The 21,249-nt window shown below is 37.7% G+C and overlaps 1 protein-coding gene across 1 annotated transcript in view; it reads left to right on the forward strand.

Moving 5' to 3' along the window:
- Positions 1-21,249, forward strand: part of rbfox3a (RNA binding fox-1 homolog 3a) — a 451,725-nt gene that overhangs the window by 403,137 nt on the left and 27,339 nt on the right. Inside the window, exons 7-10 of the mRNA XM_016504819.1 lie at positions 7,897-8,049; positions 14,730-14,783; positions 18,327-18,419; positions 20,338-20,398. Coding sequence (XP_016360305.1) covers positions 7,897-8,049; positions 14,730-14,783; positions 18,327-18,419; positions 20,338-20,398 — 361 coding nt within the window. The remainder of the gene's footprint in view (positions 1-7,896; positions 8,050-14,729; positions 14,784-18,326; positions 18,420-20,337; positions 20,399-21,249) is intronic.

Raw genomic sequence — 21,249 nt, forward strand, 5'->3', positions numbered from 1 at the left:
AAAGAGTGTCCTTAGATCCCGTCCCGTGGGTAAGTTGTGTCTTGTCTGTTTGCGCTGCCCTTTCTTGGTTCCTATAGGCCTTTGATTAACACATTCACTTACACTGGGAGGAAAAATAGGGGAAAAAGCAGAAGGACAGATAAATCCCTAAAGGTTATTTTATTTTATTTTATTCACTTACATTTGATTTGATGTTATATAAAGGATTCAGGGCTTGACACACATCCTTTAAAAAAAAACTATACCATGGGCCTTGTAAAATACAAGGTTTTAGCATCATTTAGTCACTGTATTCACTGGAAATGTTGTCGTAAATATTGGACAATTTGGCCCAAAGTGTCCCAACTTTGTCTGCAAATCTAAGTATCTACGTAAGCATCTAAATACACTTTCTAACAGTTACTTTTGCTGTTATTGTAGCTAAACTACTATATTTCTTACATTAACAAGATATTTAATGTCGTTGATAAACACCATGAGTGTCTCATTTTTTTAAGAGGATAAAGACCTTGCTGGAGCCCAAATTTGTGTTCACAGTTTGCTAATTTACATCAATGGAAACTAGGGAGTAAAATGAGACACAGCCAGAGAAAGGTCATAAGAGAGGAGTGGGAAAGAGAAATTAAAGAGTATAAAACTTTTCTTCCATGCAAAAAGAAGTACAAGATCTTCATGGCCTTGGGGGTGGGGGGGAAGGATGGATGAAACATTTTTTTTTTCTCTTTCTGATTGGGATATGCGTAAAGCTCTGAGGTGGTGTGGTTTAAAGGAAGTAGATATAATCCCACGCTCAGCAGATCGCAGAGCAATGCTTCATCAGAGCAAGAGCATCAGCGATGCTGGCAGGCCCCGTAAAGGCACCTGAGCTCTGGCTGGGCTAATCCACAGCTCGATTGGAGGATGTACTTAAACTGTCACTCTGGCCTAACCCAGCAGGGAAATTCTCCCTTTCTCCCTCTTTTCTCTCTCCCCGTGGAGGATCATTAGCAAAGAAGGAACACTACACCTCAGAGAGTGGACGGTAATCACATCAGATCACATATCAGATCACAACAGTACAGACTCTAGATGCTTGGTAACTCTGAGATAAAAGACTACTTACCTCTCTTTAGGGTACGTGCTAACAGTTTTCCACTACGACTGTCATATTGCCTTGGGTGGGATTGTCTAAACTGTGATTTGCAACTCGCTCAAACACAGCCGTACTGCTCAAAGGAGCGTGATGTTATGTTATTAAGGCAATGCCATTATTTCCTGCACTTATTCTTGGCTGTCTTCCCTGAGTAGTTTTTACTGTGCCATTGATAATAATACTGCAGGTATAAACGCTCTTTAAGCCTCTGTGTTCGTTACCTGCTAAACCTGTTGCGAGTCACATTACCTTGTCTAATTAATTAGAGCTTTGCACAAGACTGAAAGGCCAGTGTCTTCTTTCTAGATGGCAGGTGACAGTTTGTATTTTTTTATCTCGGTGGAAGGGAGAGATGATGGGATCGGAGAATGGCAGAAGTGTAGAAGAACAAAAAAAATATAAAGCGGCTCAAGCTAATCCCTTTAAGTGAAGCGCAGGTTTGGCCCTAATCGGATGTAATCTACCTGCTTGGCAGCTTTCCAATCAGATAGTTTCAATTATGTGGTTGTAGGGGCATTCTGAAGGGGGGAAGTGCTGAGCTGAGCACTTTGAAAGTGATTTGCAGATAACACTGAATGAGTGCGGCAATAGAAACGATTTAGCAGGACTCATTCCCCACCCAACTGCACAAAAAAAAACACGGGCATGAGCAAATGTGGGCAAACACGAGCCTTCTGTGACGTTGCGGTAGTGGAGGGGGTTTGGATGTGAGGTCCAATGTGGTGGTGTATGATAATGTTCAGGCAATTATTTCTTGGTGCTGCTTGGCTGCTCCATTCCTTGCGGAATGTGAAGTGCAGGGAAGTTGCTCTTCTACAACAGGAACGGAAACAAGAAGTGCATCGGATGTATGGAATGAGTGTAGTCCAGTGTTAGGGAAGGCTAGCAGGAAAACACAAGTGAGAGGAGATGATCCAGTATATACTGTATGTGTTAGGGCAGGGGATTTTGAAATCGATTCCCAGGGCCAATAAATATTATTATCTCCTTTTGAGGGACCTACTATATATTTATACTGTGTGAAATAAATATTACGTGTGATGTTATAAAGACAACGTTACTTTCAAAATGTAATTAATTGTCTTTCATACTGCCATTGTACTAAAGCAACATGTTAAAATGTATTATTTTATTATTTTAATTAAAGTTATTATTGTATACATCAACTTAAACACTGATAGATAGATAGATAGATAGATAGATAGATAGATAGATAGATAGATAGATAGATAGATAGATAGGTAGATAGATAGATTTATACTTTTATATTTGAATATTTGAATATTTGTTTATCGTTTCATCTATGTTTTATCTTTTATTTAAACAATCTAATTAAAATAATACCTATTTTTATCATTTCTGAGAAGTTTTTAGAAAGCAAAATTATTTTACATAGTATAATATCAAATTTGGTGAATGTACATAAATCATTACCTTGAACTGCTGGAAATGAGACAAAAAAATCTAAGTAAGAAATGCATTTTTTGAAGTGCATATTTCATTAATATTTTAATGAAACATTAACTTTGTCAGCCCTAAAAATACATTGTATATATTTTTCTTTCAAATTTTCAGCAGATACTCTGAAAACTTTTCTTTTAGTTCAAACAGTTAGCATTTCTTTTCAGGTTGCATGTAGTAACATTCAATTTAAACTTGATATGATACATGTTTACTGGAAAAATGCTGGACAGAGTATGTCAGAGCGATAAATAGTCCACATTTGTCATTTACTAAATCATTTGGCATATTTAATCCCAGACCCTGGCAAACGGAACATTGTTACTCCTGACTTCAGTTGTGGTAATTGGCTGTCATAAACCTTTAGAGGGAGTAGTATACCTACTTGGGGTTAATTTGGGGTGCTCTTCTTTGCTGACCATAAAATTCTCCCGTATGGATTTACTATTAGCTTTTTTGGCAGGATCCACATTCTGGGACCCTAATGCAATGTTGCTTAGCTCCTCCCCGTTGTCATCCTGGTAAATGGAGTGCTGGAGAGAGGGTCATAGTCCATCTGCATTTACAAAAAAAGACATTAAATACTCCTCCGTACATCTCGCGACGTCCTCCTGAGGATGACCTGGCAACCCGAGTGAGCAGGGAGCTTGCCTCTGCCTCAAACGCCGAACACTTTTAATTACTTTTCACCTCGTCTGTGGAACTTGGGAGCACAAAGCCCTCTGAAACCTTGTCTCTGAAAGAGACAGATGCAGCCCATGCTAGCTGCAATATAATTAACATGCAATTAACACAAATTAAAAGGCAAATTGCGCAGACAAACCCCCTGTAGATGGCTGCTTAGCGGTGACGATGAGATAATTAGATCCAAACCTGGAGTGCAGTCTCGAACGCTTACCTATCCTCTCCCTCTCCTGGCCTGGTGTCAACTCCTCCAGAGAAGAGCACTCCAAGCCGCCACGCTCAAGAGCAGGGGAAGTGCTCCGAATAAAGACAGAGAGATTATATCATTCTAGTCGAGAGCGTGCGAGCGAGCCGGACCATGTGTTTTACAAAGCGCTTGTTATGGTGGAACAATTGTCCTCTTTTTAAGCAAAGCGTGCAGGATGAATGCGAAGCAGCCCTACGATTTCTCTTCATTTTTATCACTGTCCGCTACTCGCTGCGCCGCGTCGCTACATGATGATTTACATCTGAGAGGACCTAGTCAATACGAGTTCCCATAAAGCAAGCAAATCAAAGCCCTCATCCTTCTCTCCAGCACTTCGTTGGGCAGAGCAAGGAATTGGAGGCTCTCAGAGGCCACACTCCGCCGGTTGGTAATGGGCGAGTCCGCGCCATCGCACCACTCACCTGTTAGACATGATAGATAGCGCAGCTCTCTCCAGAGCGACTGCAGACAGAGCATGTGAATGACCGATGGCACCGGCGTGATGGATGAGGATGAGGGAGCGGGAAGAGGTGCAGCCCAGGGAGAGGGGGCACCAGGGGGTAATTGCACCTCCGCTTGCCCATCCATCTGCTCGGCTTTCCATCTACCACCATCAGGCAGGGGCTACGGGCCTCCGCTGCTCGCCGACCTCGGGCGGCATACACAAGGGGCAGGACGACAGGCTGTGTGGATCCAGAGCCGACCCGTGTGCTTTATCTTAACAGGGCTTGACTGTCTACATCGCTGCGATGATTGATAGTGCCAATGTGCTGGTAAACACGGTGTCCTCTCACAGAGACCCCAGAGGGCCCATTGGGAGAGACTGTGCATTAGAGAAGATGAGGAAGTTGTCAGATGGAAAAAGCAGAAGTTGGTGACCCTCGACATTTAATGGTTCAGAGGTTTCGCCGTTGTTATACTGTCTAACCTGTAGCGAGAGTTCAAACTTCCCTTCATCGTTCTCAAATAAAACTGGTTATTGATTACTGACCGTGTGAAGGGTGTATGTTTAGCATTGTCTATACACAACATTTAGTGTAATCATCTATAGGGATTTTTATACACAAAGGGGCTTTTTAAACACACGTTTAAAGGGACATTTCATCTAGAAATTAATATTCTGTTATCAATTAAGCATTTCAGACCTGTATGACTTTCTTTCTTCTTTAAAGCATACGCTTTAAACAATATTTTAATTGTTTTTGTCCATACAGTGCCAAAACAACATTGGACCAAATATATGGACAAAATAAACACTGAGACATTTTTCAAAACAACATCAATATCTTTACTCTTGGGTTTATGTTTGTTTCCCCTAAAAATTGCCTTTGGTAGAGTTGTAGTACTATACTGCTGTAAAATTAACATATTTCTTTCAGTAAGGTTGCTTGAATAAATATCAGATAAGCACAGAAGATGCTTGTCTGCATGGTTTATTATATCTTTATGTTAATTGCAAAAAAAGATACATCTTTGAAACCCATAGAAATGTAAAGTCGCTTCTGTCATGTTACTGGTGTAATTTCCCCTGTAAAGACATATGTCCTCTGCAATAATGGTTTTGTTCAGCGAGTTAAACTTTAAAATCTCATTTCAGCTGATATTTTATCATGCCATTTTTCACCTTCTCTCTGTAATGAGTGAAAAAAGGAACGCCTTCCAGGTCCAAATCTTTTGCATTTGAGTTGGTATTATGTTCTTAGCTGTGTCTACATAATTGCATTTACTTCACCTTTTTCCTCTATTTTTCTCTGTCAGGGTGTGAGCGAAAAGGGATGGAGTGATAGATATCTCATTATATCTTCATTACCTAATACATGATATATTGCCGTCTTCTATGATTCATATCTCTTGTGTGTTTTGTGCCTAATGAGGGGGAATTTGTCCATCCCACTTATTATAATTAACTATGTACATGAAATGCAAGAAAACACGCTTGGAATGTACAGATAAATCTCAATACTATCAAAAATGATTGAAAAATCTATTCAATAGGGATGCACAGAAATCATGTGTGAGAAAGTTTTGATTTTCAGCTTCAGTTTTTAATCTTCAGAATTCACTTTAGTGCTCATTTTATGCGTGAAAAGTTTAAGCCTGTTTTAGGCTTTTCTGACTATTGAAAGCTTAATAAGATCCAAAAACTTAACCATTTCACTATATCTAGCGTGTCAGCTTTCAGGCTGTTTATACTCCAGTCCTTTTTAAGTATTTAAGTCTTCTACTGTTGTTCATACAATATTTACAACATTTTATTATTAACTTGTTCTTCACTGTTTGTGCTGCGGACCTGAATGATGCCTCAAATCATGCAACTTTACTTTTGCTTTACTTTTAATGCACTTGACATTTTTCAGATAAATTTTCACCTTACAGATGATAACATAGGCAAAAATACCCCATAGTCTTACACTGAAGAACCCCAAGCCATTTGTAACTATGAGAATATCATAAAGACTGTGGATTGTACTGTTTTAGGCTAAAAAGAAAGTACCTAAGACACCCTAGCAAACACAGAGCAAATTTCTTTCTTTCTTTCTTTCTTTCTTTTTTTCTTTCTTTCTTTCTTTCTCTTTCTCTCTCTTTCTCTCTCTACAGTGTGAGTGTGCTCTAGAATACAGCTGTCTATGGGCCCAGCCAAATGTAGCTGCCTTCAGCACTTCTTTCTCATTGATCCTGCTAAGCTGGGGGAAGTTTAGCTGACATCATCTCTTCATCTGTGCTCCCATGTTCTTCTAATTCATTATGTACATGAAGGGCTGCCGCTCTGGTGCTGTGCTCACCATGCTTTTTCCTTCACTGAACATGTCTGCACACAATAGCTGAAAAACAAGACAAACTCTTAAACGTAGAGTTGTGTATCTGCCGGCCATTGCATCACGTCTGGATTAATTATTAATTCAGTTATGCACTAACCTGATCCTCCCTCAAGAGCATTTTGTTAGATAATATTTTTCTTTATAGTTATTGATTTATTATTTATTTCTGTATTGTTTCATAATATTTGATATGATTGAATGTACATAGGTGTAGATAGACAGATATTTTCACTGCTATTATTCACACTTTTCTACTTAAATATGTGTTTGTTTATTAAATATTTTATCACATTTTGGTTATTTTCCAGCTCTGAGTACGTTCAGTGTAGTATGTACAATCCACACCACAGATTTTATTTTCCCGAAATCTGCTCAGAAAATGCAAAACAAAAACGTGTTATTATGAATGAAAAATAAATAATAATATAATCATAATATTATGAATATATGTATTTTATATAATGTAAATATTATTTTATCATAATAATATTGTAATATACTTATTTATTTAAATTATATTTTTGTATTAAATCAACAATGCATATTTTGTTTTTATTGTTACGGTGTGGAACATTTAGTTTTTTATTATCAAAAAAGCAAAACCGCTAAAAAGAAATTCTCATCTTGGATACTTACAATAATGTTTAATAATTAATACTGGCTGTAAAAAAAAAAAAATCTTGGTTGATTTTTAGTAGAGACACCACTGCATGAAGCGTGGTTTTTCATAATAATATTGTAATATATTTATTTATTTAAAATATTTGTAACTTAAATATTCATATAATATTTTTTATATTAAATCAACAATGCATATTTTGTTTTTATTGTTACGGTGTATGGAATATTTCATTTTTTATTATCAAATAAGCAAAAAATGTAAACAGCTAAAAAATTGTTCTCATCTTGGATACTTACAATAATGTTTAATAATTAATACTGGCTGTAAAAAAAAAATGAAATCTTTGTTGAGTTCTATAAGAAACACCACTGTGTAGTTTTTGCACACCATGCGTGACAGGGCGTCTGGTCGGAGTCTGGTCAGATGAGGTCTTATGAAGCTCAGAGAACAGCGAGAGAAATAGTGAGAATGGGATGAAGGCTGTAGCATCAGGGCTTGTGAGGTGAAAGATGAATGTGCGTCACGGACAGCAGTCCATCCTTGAGCACAGCTGTGTCACTACCATTTCCTCCACATGATGGACAGATGAGCACACCATTTTTACGCTTACTTTCTCTCTCCCTCTCCCATTCTCCCTCAGGTCTTTATTGGCGGCTGCTCAGTAAATGCATTCTCTGGTCTCGCCATGTCAGAGGTTTTTTTTTTTTCCTTAAATCGGTATCCACACTTCCTGACAGCTTCCTTAATCTTCACCGCCACATACAAATGTTGGCGGAGTAGAGGGAATTTGTAATATGCCACCAGCATGCCCTGATCTCCCCCTGCTCACCCACCCCCTCACCGCCCCGTAACCGTTGCCCGCTGCACTTTTTCCAGGTCGTGACGGCATTTGAGGTAGGAACTAACAGGGCTGTGCTTGTGTGTCTTTCAGCAAGTGGACGATGTGGCGCAGACAGACGGCTCTCAGCAGCTTCAGCTCCAGCTCCAGCCCTCAGACTCTTCGGAGAAGCAGCAGCCCAAACGGTTACACGTCTCCAACATTCCCTTCCGCTTCCGTGACCCAGACCTCCGGCAAATGTTCGGGGTGAGTCTCAGGCCTCGGCCAGATGGCAGCAGGTTGTATCTCAGAGGAAGGCCTGATTATCAATCCTGTTTCAACTCTGACAAGGACATTGATCTTATATGCAACAGTGCAAAACCTGTTTAAATACTGTAGTTGTAGTCTGTTTTTTTCTCCTCTAAATGACTAAACTAGGACTAAACCCAATTTAACATTTTAATTGAGTTGCCTAGTGTGGCCAGTGTAGTCTGATTCCCAAACAAATTAATTTTATAAGACTTTTTTTAACAAATGAAAAACACATTTTAACCAGTCCATTTCCTGAGCAAATGAATAAGCCATTTTAGTGAATCAAAAATGTACAGTGCAAGCAGTGTAGTTTGATTTCTAAGCAAATTAACTGTATGAACCATTTTTTAATGAATTTTAAAAAAATAAAGCATACAGTTCAACTAGTGTAGTCTACTTCCCAAACACTATTCTGACTCTATTGAATCAGTTCTTTTTATTGAATCAAACACCTAACTGTAAGATTAGTTGTTCATATGACCGTGTGTAGTTCAAGATACACATTAGGTATGTAATCGGGGGGTGATGGCGGGTGATGGCGGGGATTCCCCCCCCCCCTCTGGTTTATGCATCCCTGCCTCTGCTGAATTATTTTTATCCCTGGTGGGGATAAAAACATCTCGCAATCTCGCTCCGAGGTCCCGATCTAAATCAAATTATTCACAATACGCGATCCGATTGGAGCGATTCGAAACATTTTGCGACTCAATGGTTTAACTGATTCAGAGTTTCATAAAGCTCCGTTGATACTGTGTTCTTTGCTTGCTTTCTCTATATAATTTATTCGTTGCTTGAATAACCGTGGAAATTAAATCATTGCAATTAATAGGCCTAACTTACAATGTTTTTAATAGATTGTGATCACGTTAAATACAGTTTCCGTCATATTAATACATTTCATGACATGACACCCATGGTACTTGCCTAAAAAGATGGGTTTATAATGTGCATTATTAACAGATTACACTAACATTAGGTTACTTATTATTATCACTTTGTATTAATTAAACACATCCTTGCTGAATAAAAGCATTCATTTCTTGTAATATATATATATATATATATATTAGTGACCCAAAACTTTTGATTGGTAGTGTATATTGTTACAAAAGATTTCTATTTTAAAAAATGCTGTTCCTTTTAACTTTTTTGTTCATCAAGAATCCTGAAAAAATATCACAGGTTCCAAACAAATATCAAGCAGCTCAACTGTTTCCAACATTGATAATAAATCAGCATATTAGAATGATTTCTGAAGAATCATGTGACACTGAAGACCGGAGTAATGATGCTGAAAATTCAGCTTTGATCAAAGAAATCAATTACAGTTTAAAGTATATTAAAATAGAATACTGGTATTTTAAATTGTAATAATATTTCACAATATTAACGTTTTTTCTGTATTTTTAATCAAATAAATGCAGCCTTGATGAGCAGAAGGAACTTCATTAAAAACATAAAAAATCTTACTGATCCCAAACTTTTGAACGGCAGTGTGTGTATATATACAGTATATATATATGTGTGTGTGTGTGTGTGTGTGTGTGTGTGTGTGTAGCTAAAGCAAATTATTGCATGGCATTTGTCATTTCTAAAGAGACATTTAAAACTCCTTAAAAAACATTAATATTATTAAGGAACCAGAAGCCAGAGACATTTCATAATGTTATAAATTAATGTCATATGAAGGCTTTTCTCAGCTGATATTAATGTATTATATGCAAAAAAAAGCTCAGATCAGTTCAACAACCAAGTAGTATATTATAATGTAATATTAAAATTATAACAAAATTGTAGACACTAAACCTCCATAGTCAGAGTATAGTCTAAATATTTTAACATAACCGAAGTATTTTATTTTTCACATTTTATCCCTCCAAGCCTAGAAAGTGCATGACAAAGTGATAATTGATTTAACTGCATTATATTAGTTTTCGTTTGTATATGTAGCTTGTGACAAGGGATCAGTAAAACTTGTTTTTTAAAAACAAGGGTATTCAATCAAAAAAGTATTGTTATACTGAGAGCAGCATCAGGCTCGGTAATGGTTGGTCATTATTTAGCGTTTTATCCACAGCTACTGCTCCTCAATCTGCGTTTAGATGTAAGCACTCTTGGCTAGAATAAAAACAAAACTAATGAACCACTCGCAGCTTTCTTTAACCGAAGAAACATCTGTGCCCGTCTCTCTAAGACTCGAGGACTCATACAGTTAAACTCCAGCATACCTTTGAATTATCAGCAGCCAGCAAGGGAGCGGCGTTAAACACTGGCAGCTTGTTACTGGAGGCTACAGGCAGCGTAAGGAGGAGAAAAAACGCTGCTGGTCCCAGTTTGTTAAAACCCAGAGTCTGTGTTTACTAAGGGCACTGTATAGCAAACAGTAACACTTAAACTGGTGGAGGACTCTGGGTAGAGCCTGACTGCTGAGTCTTGAGAACATCTGTTCCTCACGCTCTTTGTTCTCTCTAAGAGAAGCTGTCCTCTCCTCTCTGCTCCTCTCCTGTTCTGCCCAGCGTTGATGTGATGAGCAGAGAGTCACACAGTGGTCCCACCAGTGGAGACGTAATTAATAGCGCTCCTCACTGTGGTTAAAAACTAGAAGTTTATCCTCATTAGGTTTGTGTTGGCTGACAGCTCCGATGTGAAAACAGGCACATGTGTGACCAAGTGTGTGTGTATGTTTGTCTGAAGAGACTGCTGCAACTTGCTGTGAAGTCTCTCAGGGACCCAGGGGTGCAATTATACCGTGCCATAGATAGACTAGTGGGAGAGGATGGGATGGACAAGCGCTGCGCACCTCTAAAGTCCCAAAAAATGTGAGAAAAGGCAAGTCTAAGAACAGTGACTGAAGCACAAGGGGAGAAGATTTCCATCTACTGATGGTACAACTCCTTGAGCACTTACTCAAGGGGTTTACTGGCTACCCCAAAACCTTTGGCTTCTCCCCATTTTTATAGTTCTCAAAAAAAGTTATATTTTATTTTATTTATTTATTTATTTATACAGAAATAAATTACAGTGTTGATATATATTAAAATAGAAAACAGTTATTTTAATTTGTAATAATATTACACAATATTAGTATTAGTAAATTGTATTTTTAAATTGTATATTAGTAATAGTGTATTTTTGATCAAATTGTTATCTAATGTAGATATTAAAATGATATAAATGATATAAAAATATAACAAATATGGCAGAAGGATATACAAGGTATCTGTTTTAACGTAACTTTAATAATACAAACTGTTTGAGATGTAACTGTGAGCCCATTGTGTCAACAATAGTCTCGAGACAGAAGTAAAGTTTAAATTAAACCTCCAAATGAATGACTTGTATCTTTCAATGTTAATTCTTTTGATTATTGTAGATAAACAGTCACAGATCACACTCACTTTTAACTCAGCTTTCTAAACCATTTCTGATTTCTCAATTAAGCAAGATGGAAATTCAATTTGGAATAGCTGATTATGAGGACTGCAATTTTACGAGTCTTTTTCCTCATTCGAGTACACTGGCTTGGGCTGTAGTCAAACAAAGAGCGACGATTAAAAAGCTCTATTACCCAACCTTATTTGAGCCTCATTTTATAATTAGAAAAAGACATCCAAAGCAATTATACAGATGAGTATGTGGATTTAATGCTAGTGTATGAAATTGGTTTTAAAGCACCACCATGACGATTCCACACAGAGGCTGCAAAATTGTGTGACTCCTCCCAAAATACTCCCCTGCACTGATTTGAGCGATTCTACACTTCAGTGCATATGTATATACTAGCAATAAAAATGCCCCCCAGCTCTGGGGAAAGTTAGTGTTAGATTAAAACAGGTACCTTGTTATTCTGAATTAATAGACCGTTATTCCCCTCGGTATTTCCCTTAGAGGTTTGAATCTTTTAAAATATTGATCACCCAAGGGACTGCAGAGGTTTACCTAGAATCTCAAACAAGAGCAGAAGCCCCACATGGTTTCGTAATGGGTTTATAATGATACCTGCTTGATTTCCAAACAAAACCGTCTTAATGTCACACTACTGACTCGCTTTTTTAACTACTCTTCCTCCGTTTTCACAGTAAAGCTGACTCGCTTCAAACAATTCCCGTGAAGCTTTTTCCCAACCTATCAAGTGTGTGGACCACCAGTAGTCTCGCACTGCGGTCTCCCATTGATCCTAATTTTGTGTAGGCCTACACTCTTATTAAAGCTCTCTGCTGCAAGGCAGTGGCAATGATGGGGCCTATGGTGACTAGCTGTGATTAGTTTGGTTTTCCCATGGATGACTACCCTTGGAAATATTTCAGCAATACCATAAGCCCATTACGGTGGGTTGAAACCATTAGCGTCCGCAGACTTTGTTTAGAGCGAATCGTCTGCGGTCGTGAGCAGGTTCACGCTGAGATGCAAATGCCGGCGTTTGATTCCGGCTCTGGCGGGAGGAAAAAAAAGCATCTTAATTTGAACAAATGGAGGGAATCGTGTCAAGTAGCAGCTGTTTGGGTTTGGCTGCGGAATTTGAATTGGGCTGGAAAAAAACAAGCGCGGTAGATCAAGCAACAGCCTGCCGAAATGAACTGCGAGGCATCACTTTTTTGCCCCCCGTTTGAGATCAGAGCGGCATGCTCAGCCTCCTCCTCGCCGCAAACATGCACATATACAGTCCGCCTCGGGTTCTCCCCACGGCTGGGCGGATGAAAGGCGGCTCTTCTTAACCTTATTAGTGACCTGGGCCCTCGATCAATCCCATTGAGCCGTAGGTGCCTGGAAGGCCCATTTCTCCCCTGTTGTGCTGAAATGAAGCCGATGCGGCCTGCTTGACAGGGTAATTAGTTTTAATGAAATAATACAGCCATTTTAGACAGCAATTAAAACCTGCTTTCATTCCTCCCATTAGGGGAACTTAAGGTTTTGCTTTCATTCCGCTGCGTTCCGTAATGATCTCCAAAGCCGGCCACGTTAAATGGAACGCTTAAGCACCGTTAACCCTCAGGGGAGCTCCGGGCTGGCCGTCACTCCTCTCCAGCGGCCGCCAAAGTGGAAGAGAGAAATGCAAACAGAACCTTTATCACATGTGTCACTTTGTGCAGTTGCTCTAATTGCTGTCCTACACTTTCATATATACAGTCATGCTTACTGGCACATTTATAGCGGTGCACCCTGGAGCCTCCTGCTTCCATCTAACCAATTATTCAGGCCTGTTCCAAATTACTTCTTAAAGAAGCTGTCTCCTCCTTCGGCTAGAGCAGTGGTGACCTTGCGTTGGCATGCGCTGACATGTTTATTTATTTATTTAAATAAACCTGCTTGATTCAAGGTCTCGTTGTGGAGGATCCTGATTAGCATAAGGCGAGGTTAACGTGTGTTTTGTGCAGCGAGGGTGGTGTTTATCACCGCTAATCAGGCCGCTGTTTCTTCAGGGTTCACCTTTTGGCCGCAGGTATGAGTTCAGTCAAAGGCCAATAAAGTTTAAGCTTCTTTCCTCGAAGGGCAACCAGGCTGCAAATCCATATGTCGGAGGGAGTGGTCAATGCCTCATGGCTAATGCTAATTAAAGAATAAAAATGAGAGATTGGGCGTTTCAGAGGGCCGTGAGAATGACAATCAGATAAAACCACAGAACGGAGCGCAAATAGCTGGAAAATAATAACCGAAGTGACAGGTAATTACGAGGATGGTATTCGTCACTGAGATAATAAACAAATATATGGTTTATCATCGCCGATGATGGCTGCTCTATATCCAATTATCCTTTTTTTAATTGAGTCGGGCGTTTGGTGTTAAGTCAAGCCAGAAATACCCTCTCCCGTGGCTTCGGCCAGCTTTTATCAGTCAAAAACACCACAGAAAATAACAAGCCATATCGTGTCATTAAGAGTACTGGTGCATACACAGCAGGGTGCCGCTGTGATCTTTTGAAGTTTGCTCCCATCAGTAGTATGTCCTGCTCTTTCCCAGAATCCCGACCCAGCCGAGAGCTTCATGTAGTACAATTGGTTAGGCAGCTCAATTAAATTTACATCATAGGATCTGAGTTACTTTTTGAAATATATAAAATGTATTTGTAGTTTTTGTGTGCATACAAAATAACAAGTGGCATAACAGCCACTTGTTTTATCAAATGAGTACATGGTTCATTTACTCATAAAGAATTCGGAACAACAGTACTCTACTCGTTCCTAAATTAATCAGTGTTTTGAACAAATCTAATACATGAATGATTTATTGATTCACTCTTAGAAATAGTCACTTGTTTTGCTCCTGAATGAATTAGGAAAAAGTAGCAAAAGTAACTTAGTAGTGGGAGACTACATAATTAGCTTTTGTTGTGTTTTATACTGAGTAATGTTGTAATGTTACTTTTAAAGTAACACATTTCTGATGAGTGGTGCTCATCAGTATCATTTCTCTGTCATGGCAAAGGAGATGTGTGAAAGTTTGTCTTGCGTGTTCATAGTGAAAGCGGTGGGTTTACTATTTTAGCTCCCTGTGCAATCAAGTGGTCAAGTTTCCTGACAAACTGCAGAAGAGATGAGTTCTAATTACTCCTTCTCTCTCCCTCTCTGTCTTTCTTTCTTTCTCCCCTGTCTCTCCTCTTTTCTTTTTTTCCTCCCCATCTCCTTTTCTCTCCACAGCAATTTGGGAAAATTTTGGATGTGGAAATTATTTTTAACGAGCGGGGCTCTAAGGTAAGTCAGCTGGAAGAGCAGTTCTTTGTCACTTCATACTTCTTCCTCCCCACAGGTCTCCTCTTCCCTTCATGAGCCAAATAATTACAGCTCTTACACAGCAGCCGCAAAGTGACTCAAACGTCACACTCTCACACTCGCTCACACTGAGCCGAGACTCGTTTTGGAAAGGTAGCTATGCCAAGAGACAACTGAGCGGTTTCAGCTGAGTACGAGTCAACTTGCCCGGTTATATAATTCAGAGAAGTGAACGTCTGACCAACATGTAGTGATTCTGCTCTTAGAGCTGTCCCACTGTAATAAGATTCAGCTGTTTAAGTCTCCAGTCTTGCGCTAGAAAACGGGTTATATATAGCCATTCTTCCATACAGCGCTGCTGGTCTCAAAGGAGGGTGACATTTTGCTCAGGAGAACTCCTCTCACCTCCTCCTAGGTGATTCACAGGGGTGAATCTGCTGGAACAAACCGTCACAGTGTACTCAACCTAAGCAACGCGCATTATAAGATCAGCCGATCGTTCACAAATAACCTGTTTCCCGCTGAACTTTTGAATTCCTACGCAGTGGCTCTGTTTCAAAATCTAGTGAGCTGCCTACATAGGGAGGCTTGATTCACAATGGATTCCAGTTGAGTTTGGCATTAGCATGTTACAAAGCTAACACGTTGATATGATAATATGCATAAAATTGCATTGCACATTCAATTATTGGGGAAAATAATCAACTTTTAAATGCACTAAAGTACATTTTACTGATTCCTTTCAGTATTGAATAACGTTTACATTTTTTTTTATATAAAATATTAGCATATTGTATATATATATATATATATATATATATATATATACTTATTAAATATAAATTTGATGTATATGTATACAATAGCAGTTTTGATTATAAATATATTTATTCTTTATATGACATTTTACAAAATAAAATATTAAAATAAAATATTACAATTATAAAAATATTACAAATTAAAATGTATTCAAAATAATATGTATTATATATTTATATTTAATATATTTTTAAGAACATGCAATTTCTAATAATATCAAATATTTGAAGTATATAATTATACAGTATATGTGCAGCATTTTTATATTTATTTATTGAAACAATTATTTATTTATGTATATTTACATTTATATAAAATCTATTTAATATGCTGACTTAAAATTTGTCCAAAAACAAGGTATCTTAGCAAGCATCATAATTAGGTTGCCTGCCTTTTGGAGCAGCCTCTGCACCTATGATCCCTTACTATACTGCCTCTGTAGGCAGCTCACTGTAAGAAATGGAACAGACCAAGTACTGTATGTTAGTGTTATTTATAAGATAGTGGCTCAGCTTTCTAGCTGTGTAAGCTAATTAAATCCATGATAAAAGGGAAAAACTACAAGCGCTGTGTTGAACACGGTAGCGCAAAATGTCAACAGGATTAATTTTGCGGCCCATTCCTTTTTGATTTTTCTGTTTCCTCGTGGGCCAAGGACTCCTGGGCTGGTCTTTATTCATGCCAGACACAAGGAATGGAGTGTACATGTATGCATATAATACTCACAGGCCTCCCAAAGCAATTACCAGGCCGTACTTGCAAAGTGTGTATGAACTAAAAGACCAGGGCTTGTTCCACGCTCTTGTTTGCTGTGCATACCTAATAGCTGTTCCAGATATGGCGTTTGGGTTGCAGTTGGCCATAACTCACGGCTGACAGCGGAGGTGGGGGTGCGGGGACAGAGCAGGCGGTTCCTAGCTAGAGCGCAGGATTGTGTGCATTAAACCTCTGAGCTCCTATATGGCCTTGGAAACATTCCTTACATTAGTTTATATCATTTAACGACAAGGGCAACATCTGTAATTTATAAAGAATGAGATTTATACTCAGCAAGACAGATGCGAGATGCACTAATGTACACATGCATGCATGCCAAATGTTTCAATATTAAGAAATGTAGAATATGTCATTGTTGGTTATAATCTTAGATTGCTTTGTCTCTTTTCCAGTGGCTCTCACCCTAAAGTAGGGCTGCACGATAAATCGTATTTTAATCGTGATCAGGATTTCTGCCTTTAGTCGGTTTATTAAGCACATTCGACAATATCACATTCTGTGATACTCTCCTGCTGTTGTTTTGTTTTTGTTTTTGTTTTTTGTTCTTTGTTCTTTGTTTTTTTATCCTGAAAACATTTGATTTAAATTTGGCATTAGCGTTTTCTTGCATTGGTACACTGTAAAAAATGACCATGAATTTAACGGTAAAAGACTGTAAAAATGCTACAGTAAAATCCTGTTAAATGGTTAACGGTAAATTCCCCTACTATATACAGTGAAAAACTGTATTGGACATTACATGTATTGGACATTAATTTTACGGTAGTATACCGTTTTTGGAAGTGAAAAAGACTGTATAATTTACAGTGAATAACCGTAAATTGACATTCCCAGAATTCCCTGCGTTACATTTCAAATTTGATGTTTTTTTTTTTTAAATAACTATGTTTCTTCTTAGTTTTTTCTTATCGGTTTTGTATATTAGGGTTGTGTGTTACACCTAATGTTGTTAAATTAATGTTTAATGCATTATTTCAGTTTCATGTGTGTTACCATGATGGTGTTTAGTGTCTGTGTGAATGACACTGTGCACCTTCTATATATGTTATTATTTAAAAGCTGCTTGTGATGGGCTTTGGTTCATCATGTGACTTTCTCATCACCACCTGCATTTGGTGGTTATCAGTGTATTACAAAGGTACAAAACAGATTTCAGTACTTCAATAGGTTGGTATATATCAGTTAATGAAATTACGGTATTTAACTGTAAATTTAAGTTAAAACCGTAAAACCTAAAACGTTGCTACTGTATTTTAACCACAGCTGCCGTTTTTTTGCCGTAAATTTTACGGAATTTTTTTTACAGTGTAACAAGCCCTCAGAAGCATACATGGTTGCGGTTGCCAGATTTAAAGAGTTTAAATCCCCCAATCAGAGATTGTTTTTCAGAAATCGATACATTTTCTGACCAGTGGTTGCCTTGATCTTCCAAAACTGGCAACCATGTGCTCTCTGTCATTATGGAAAAAGCAATGGCGAGCTGAAAACTGCAAACATGTAATTTGTAATTTAGTGATCTCCTCAAACAAGTGTTATACAACCAGTATGATTTTTTTCATGCAGTTGTTTGCTGTGACTAAATCTGCAAGCAAAATATATAAATAAATTGTGCTTTTGTAAAAGTGCATTAATTCTGATGAAATGTAAAAAAAATGAATTAAACAATAATAATTGTGTTTAAAAACCATCATAATATATTTGTGCAAAATAATCGTGATTAACCATTTAACCATTATCGTGCAGCCCTACCCTAATGTCCTAATTTCACCTTTTACTAATGGATAGAAGTTGCAACCCTGCTGACTGTAACCTCTTTCTCTTCTTTCCTCTTTCTTTTTTTCACGCTCACTCTTATTTGTTGCCCATTCAAATATCTTCAACCACCCTTTCATCCTCTATTGGGAATCCTCTATGATCACATCATCTCAGGGTTTTGGTTTTGTAACTTTTGAAACAAGCATAGACGCAGACCGCGCACGGGAGAAATTAAACGGTACAATCGTAGAGGGACGCAAAATTGAGGTGCTTTCTTAATCTAACTATCAATACCTCACCATCCCCATCCCATGAGAACATAAGCACTGTCGGTTTAATGGAACATGCTTGCGCCCTCTCATTGCATCCCAAACGCTCACTCGCTGTGTGCATGCTGCATGCTGCATGTTTCATGTGTCTTTGGTTTTGTGGATAAGTATTACTTGTGACATATGTAATAATTATTGTGTATGTGTGTGTTTGATGTGCATGCCATCAGATATGATCCTTTTTGCTTTGATGTGTATGTGCAACTGTATTTAAAGAAGCTTTTGAACTTTTTATCATCACTTACAGTGTGTGTTAACCGATGCTCCATCTCTAAAAATATACATTTTATTTTCATCTCGAGATATCAAAGGCCTGTCAGCGTAACTTTAAATCCCACTTGTTTATCCCAAACAGCCGAGGTTTATTTCTTCTTTCACATGTCTTGCTTGAGGACACAGTCTTTTTTTCTCTTTTTTCCCCTCTTCTCCACAGGGCTATTAAGATTTTCTATAGGACAATTAAGATAATTCATGTAATGCACAAACAATACCTAAACCTATATATCAAGGGAGAGTCGAGGCCAGTTGTTTCCTCAAGCTAAATTACCTCCATGGGCCCTGTGGAACGGAAAGCTATTAACGCTAATTAACATGAGGGTGAAATACTAACATGGCTTCTGTTGCCAGCGGCCATGTTTAAATTCCTTTGGCGTCTCCCAACAAGCTGCTTGGCTTTGCTGTGTGTTACTAAAGTCCCTTTAAGGCAAATCAGTTCGCTCGGCGGCCATCTTGGTAACATCCCTGAGTGGATATTTTCTGTGTAGGCAGCAGGCATGCAAGTGCAGCTTCTATTTACTTGAAGGCCGAAAGCTCTGTGAAGATTATATGTTAATGATATAATAAAATCAACAACGGTTTCATGTAGCTCAAAAAAATATATAGATTTTTTTCAGGCTGGTTCAGCTACAGTGCATGTTCAAGTGCAAATAAACCAGCCGCCATAAGTGTTCTGATTTCATTCATTTTCTGTTTTTATGTGTAACCTGAAGAGCTTGTACAATATGACTCCTCCTTCCTGAGGTTAAATTTAGAGCTCATGAAGCCGCCGCCTCAGGGTTGTAGTGTCTGGGAATATGTAGAACTGTCTAGACCAGTGTTTCCCAACCTTTTTTTAGTCGCAGCACCCTTTGGAAATTTTAACAAACTTGTGGCACCCTACAAAATTAATTTTGTCACAATATTTGAATTTCTAACTTTGATATGATAATTTGAAAAGTATAGATATTCGGTACAACAGGGACGAACTGCAGAATATAATGTCATACAGATATTTTTGTCCATCAATGGTGGCAATCAGTAGGCTAATTGGCGACATCAAAAATGGATATTATACAATAGATGCTTTTTTAAACATTTTAACAATTTAAAAATATAAAAAAATGAAAATGTATTTTTTTACACGGCACCCCTGCTCTCGACAGACGGCACCCCGGTTGGGAAACACTGGTCTAGACAATGTGGCAGATTAAATTGCGGAGAAGGCCTCAAGGAAGCTCCCTCAGCTTGGCTATTGGGGAATTCCAATATACTCTGGGTTTCATTAAAGCCCATTTCCAGAGTTGCTCTGTTTCATTACATGTTGAACCAGATGTCATCATCCAGCTCTTCTACAAACAGCCTGGATTAGATCCTACATCCAGCAGGAAAACAGAAGATCAGAGCTTGATGGATCACTTTCATTTTTAGCATCTCATAATTTTTCACCTGATAGAGCGTGTGAATGTTGTTTTTTTTTTACTTTTTACCGAGAAGCATGAACCAGATTTTTGTCACACTCATGCCTGTGGCATATGTGCCTGTATTCTTTATGTGTTTTGATCTGGGTTTTGTTTCTTATGTCTACTTATTCTTCACAGGTAAATAATGCAACGGCACGAGTAATGACAAACAAAAAAGTGGCCAACCCATATACAAACGGTAAGAGCTTTTGTTTTTTTTACCGTGAAAACATTCAGTGCCCCCAAATGTAATTTTATACTTAAAATGTATGAATTTCATTATCAAACCAAGCAACATATGCACAAAAAGGGCCTAACCCTAACAGTATTTCTAATGTAAAATATAATTTAAAACCCAATTCTATATATTTTTATAAATAATTATGTAAAATTATAATTATAATGTTTTTTAATTAATTTCAAACACAATTATTTATTGTTTTATAAATAATTTAATAAAATTATATTTGTATTTTATTTATTGTTTTTTTGGTACTATTTTATTTTAAACATCTTTTTGTTAAATGTTTTGTTTGATAAATGTGGGCCCTTTAAAATATAAATCCCATTTGGTTTGATATTTATTTGGTTTGAATAACTATTCTCATTCTTTATTTTCATTTTGGACAGCATAAATAATTTTTTTAACTATTTATAACTCAATTCTTTAATTTTTTTATTATTATTATTTATTTTTATAAATAATTATATAAAATTATCATTTGTATTCTTTTTTTTAATAATTTAAAAAACTCCTTGTGAAATGTTTTAGTTCTTTAAAGGAAATCCCACTTGGTTTGATATTTTGTTATCTAATGCAGTTTAAAGTTTGCTCATTCTTTTTAGGGCTTCTCTTTTAAACTATCATCAAGTATAATATGAATGATGTAATGTCCACTTTGTTTCCCGCTAATAAAGGGGCTTAATGTAAAGAGTGATCTCTTCCTCTACAGCTCTCCTTATGCTGTTCGGGAGCTCCAGGGGGAGAGCTTAGCTGATATGGATCAGGGTAGAGAGGTGGCTCATTCAGCGCAGGGGTCTTGGTGGGGT

Source organism: Sinocyclocheilus anshuiensis, unplaced genomic scaffold (assembly GCF_001515605.1).
Source record: "Sinocyclocheilus anshuiensis isolate Anshui unplaced genomic scaffold, SAMN03320099.WGS_v1.1 scaffold190, whole genome shotgun sequence".
NCBI classification, from domain to species: Eukaryota; Metazoa; Chordata; class Actinopteri; order Cypriniformes; family Cyprinidae; genus Sinocyclocheilus; species Sinocyclocheilus anshuiensis.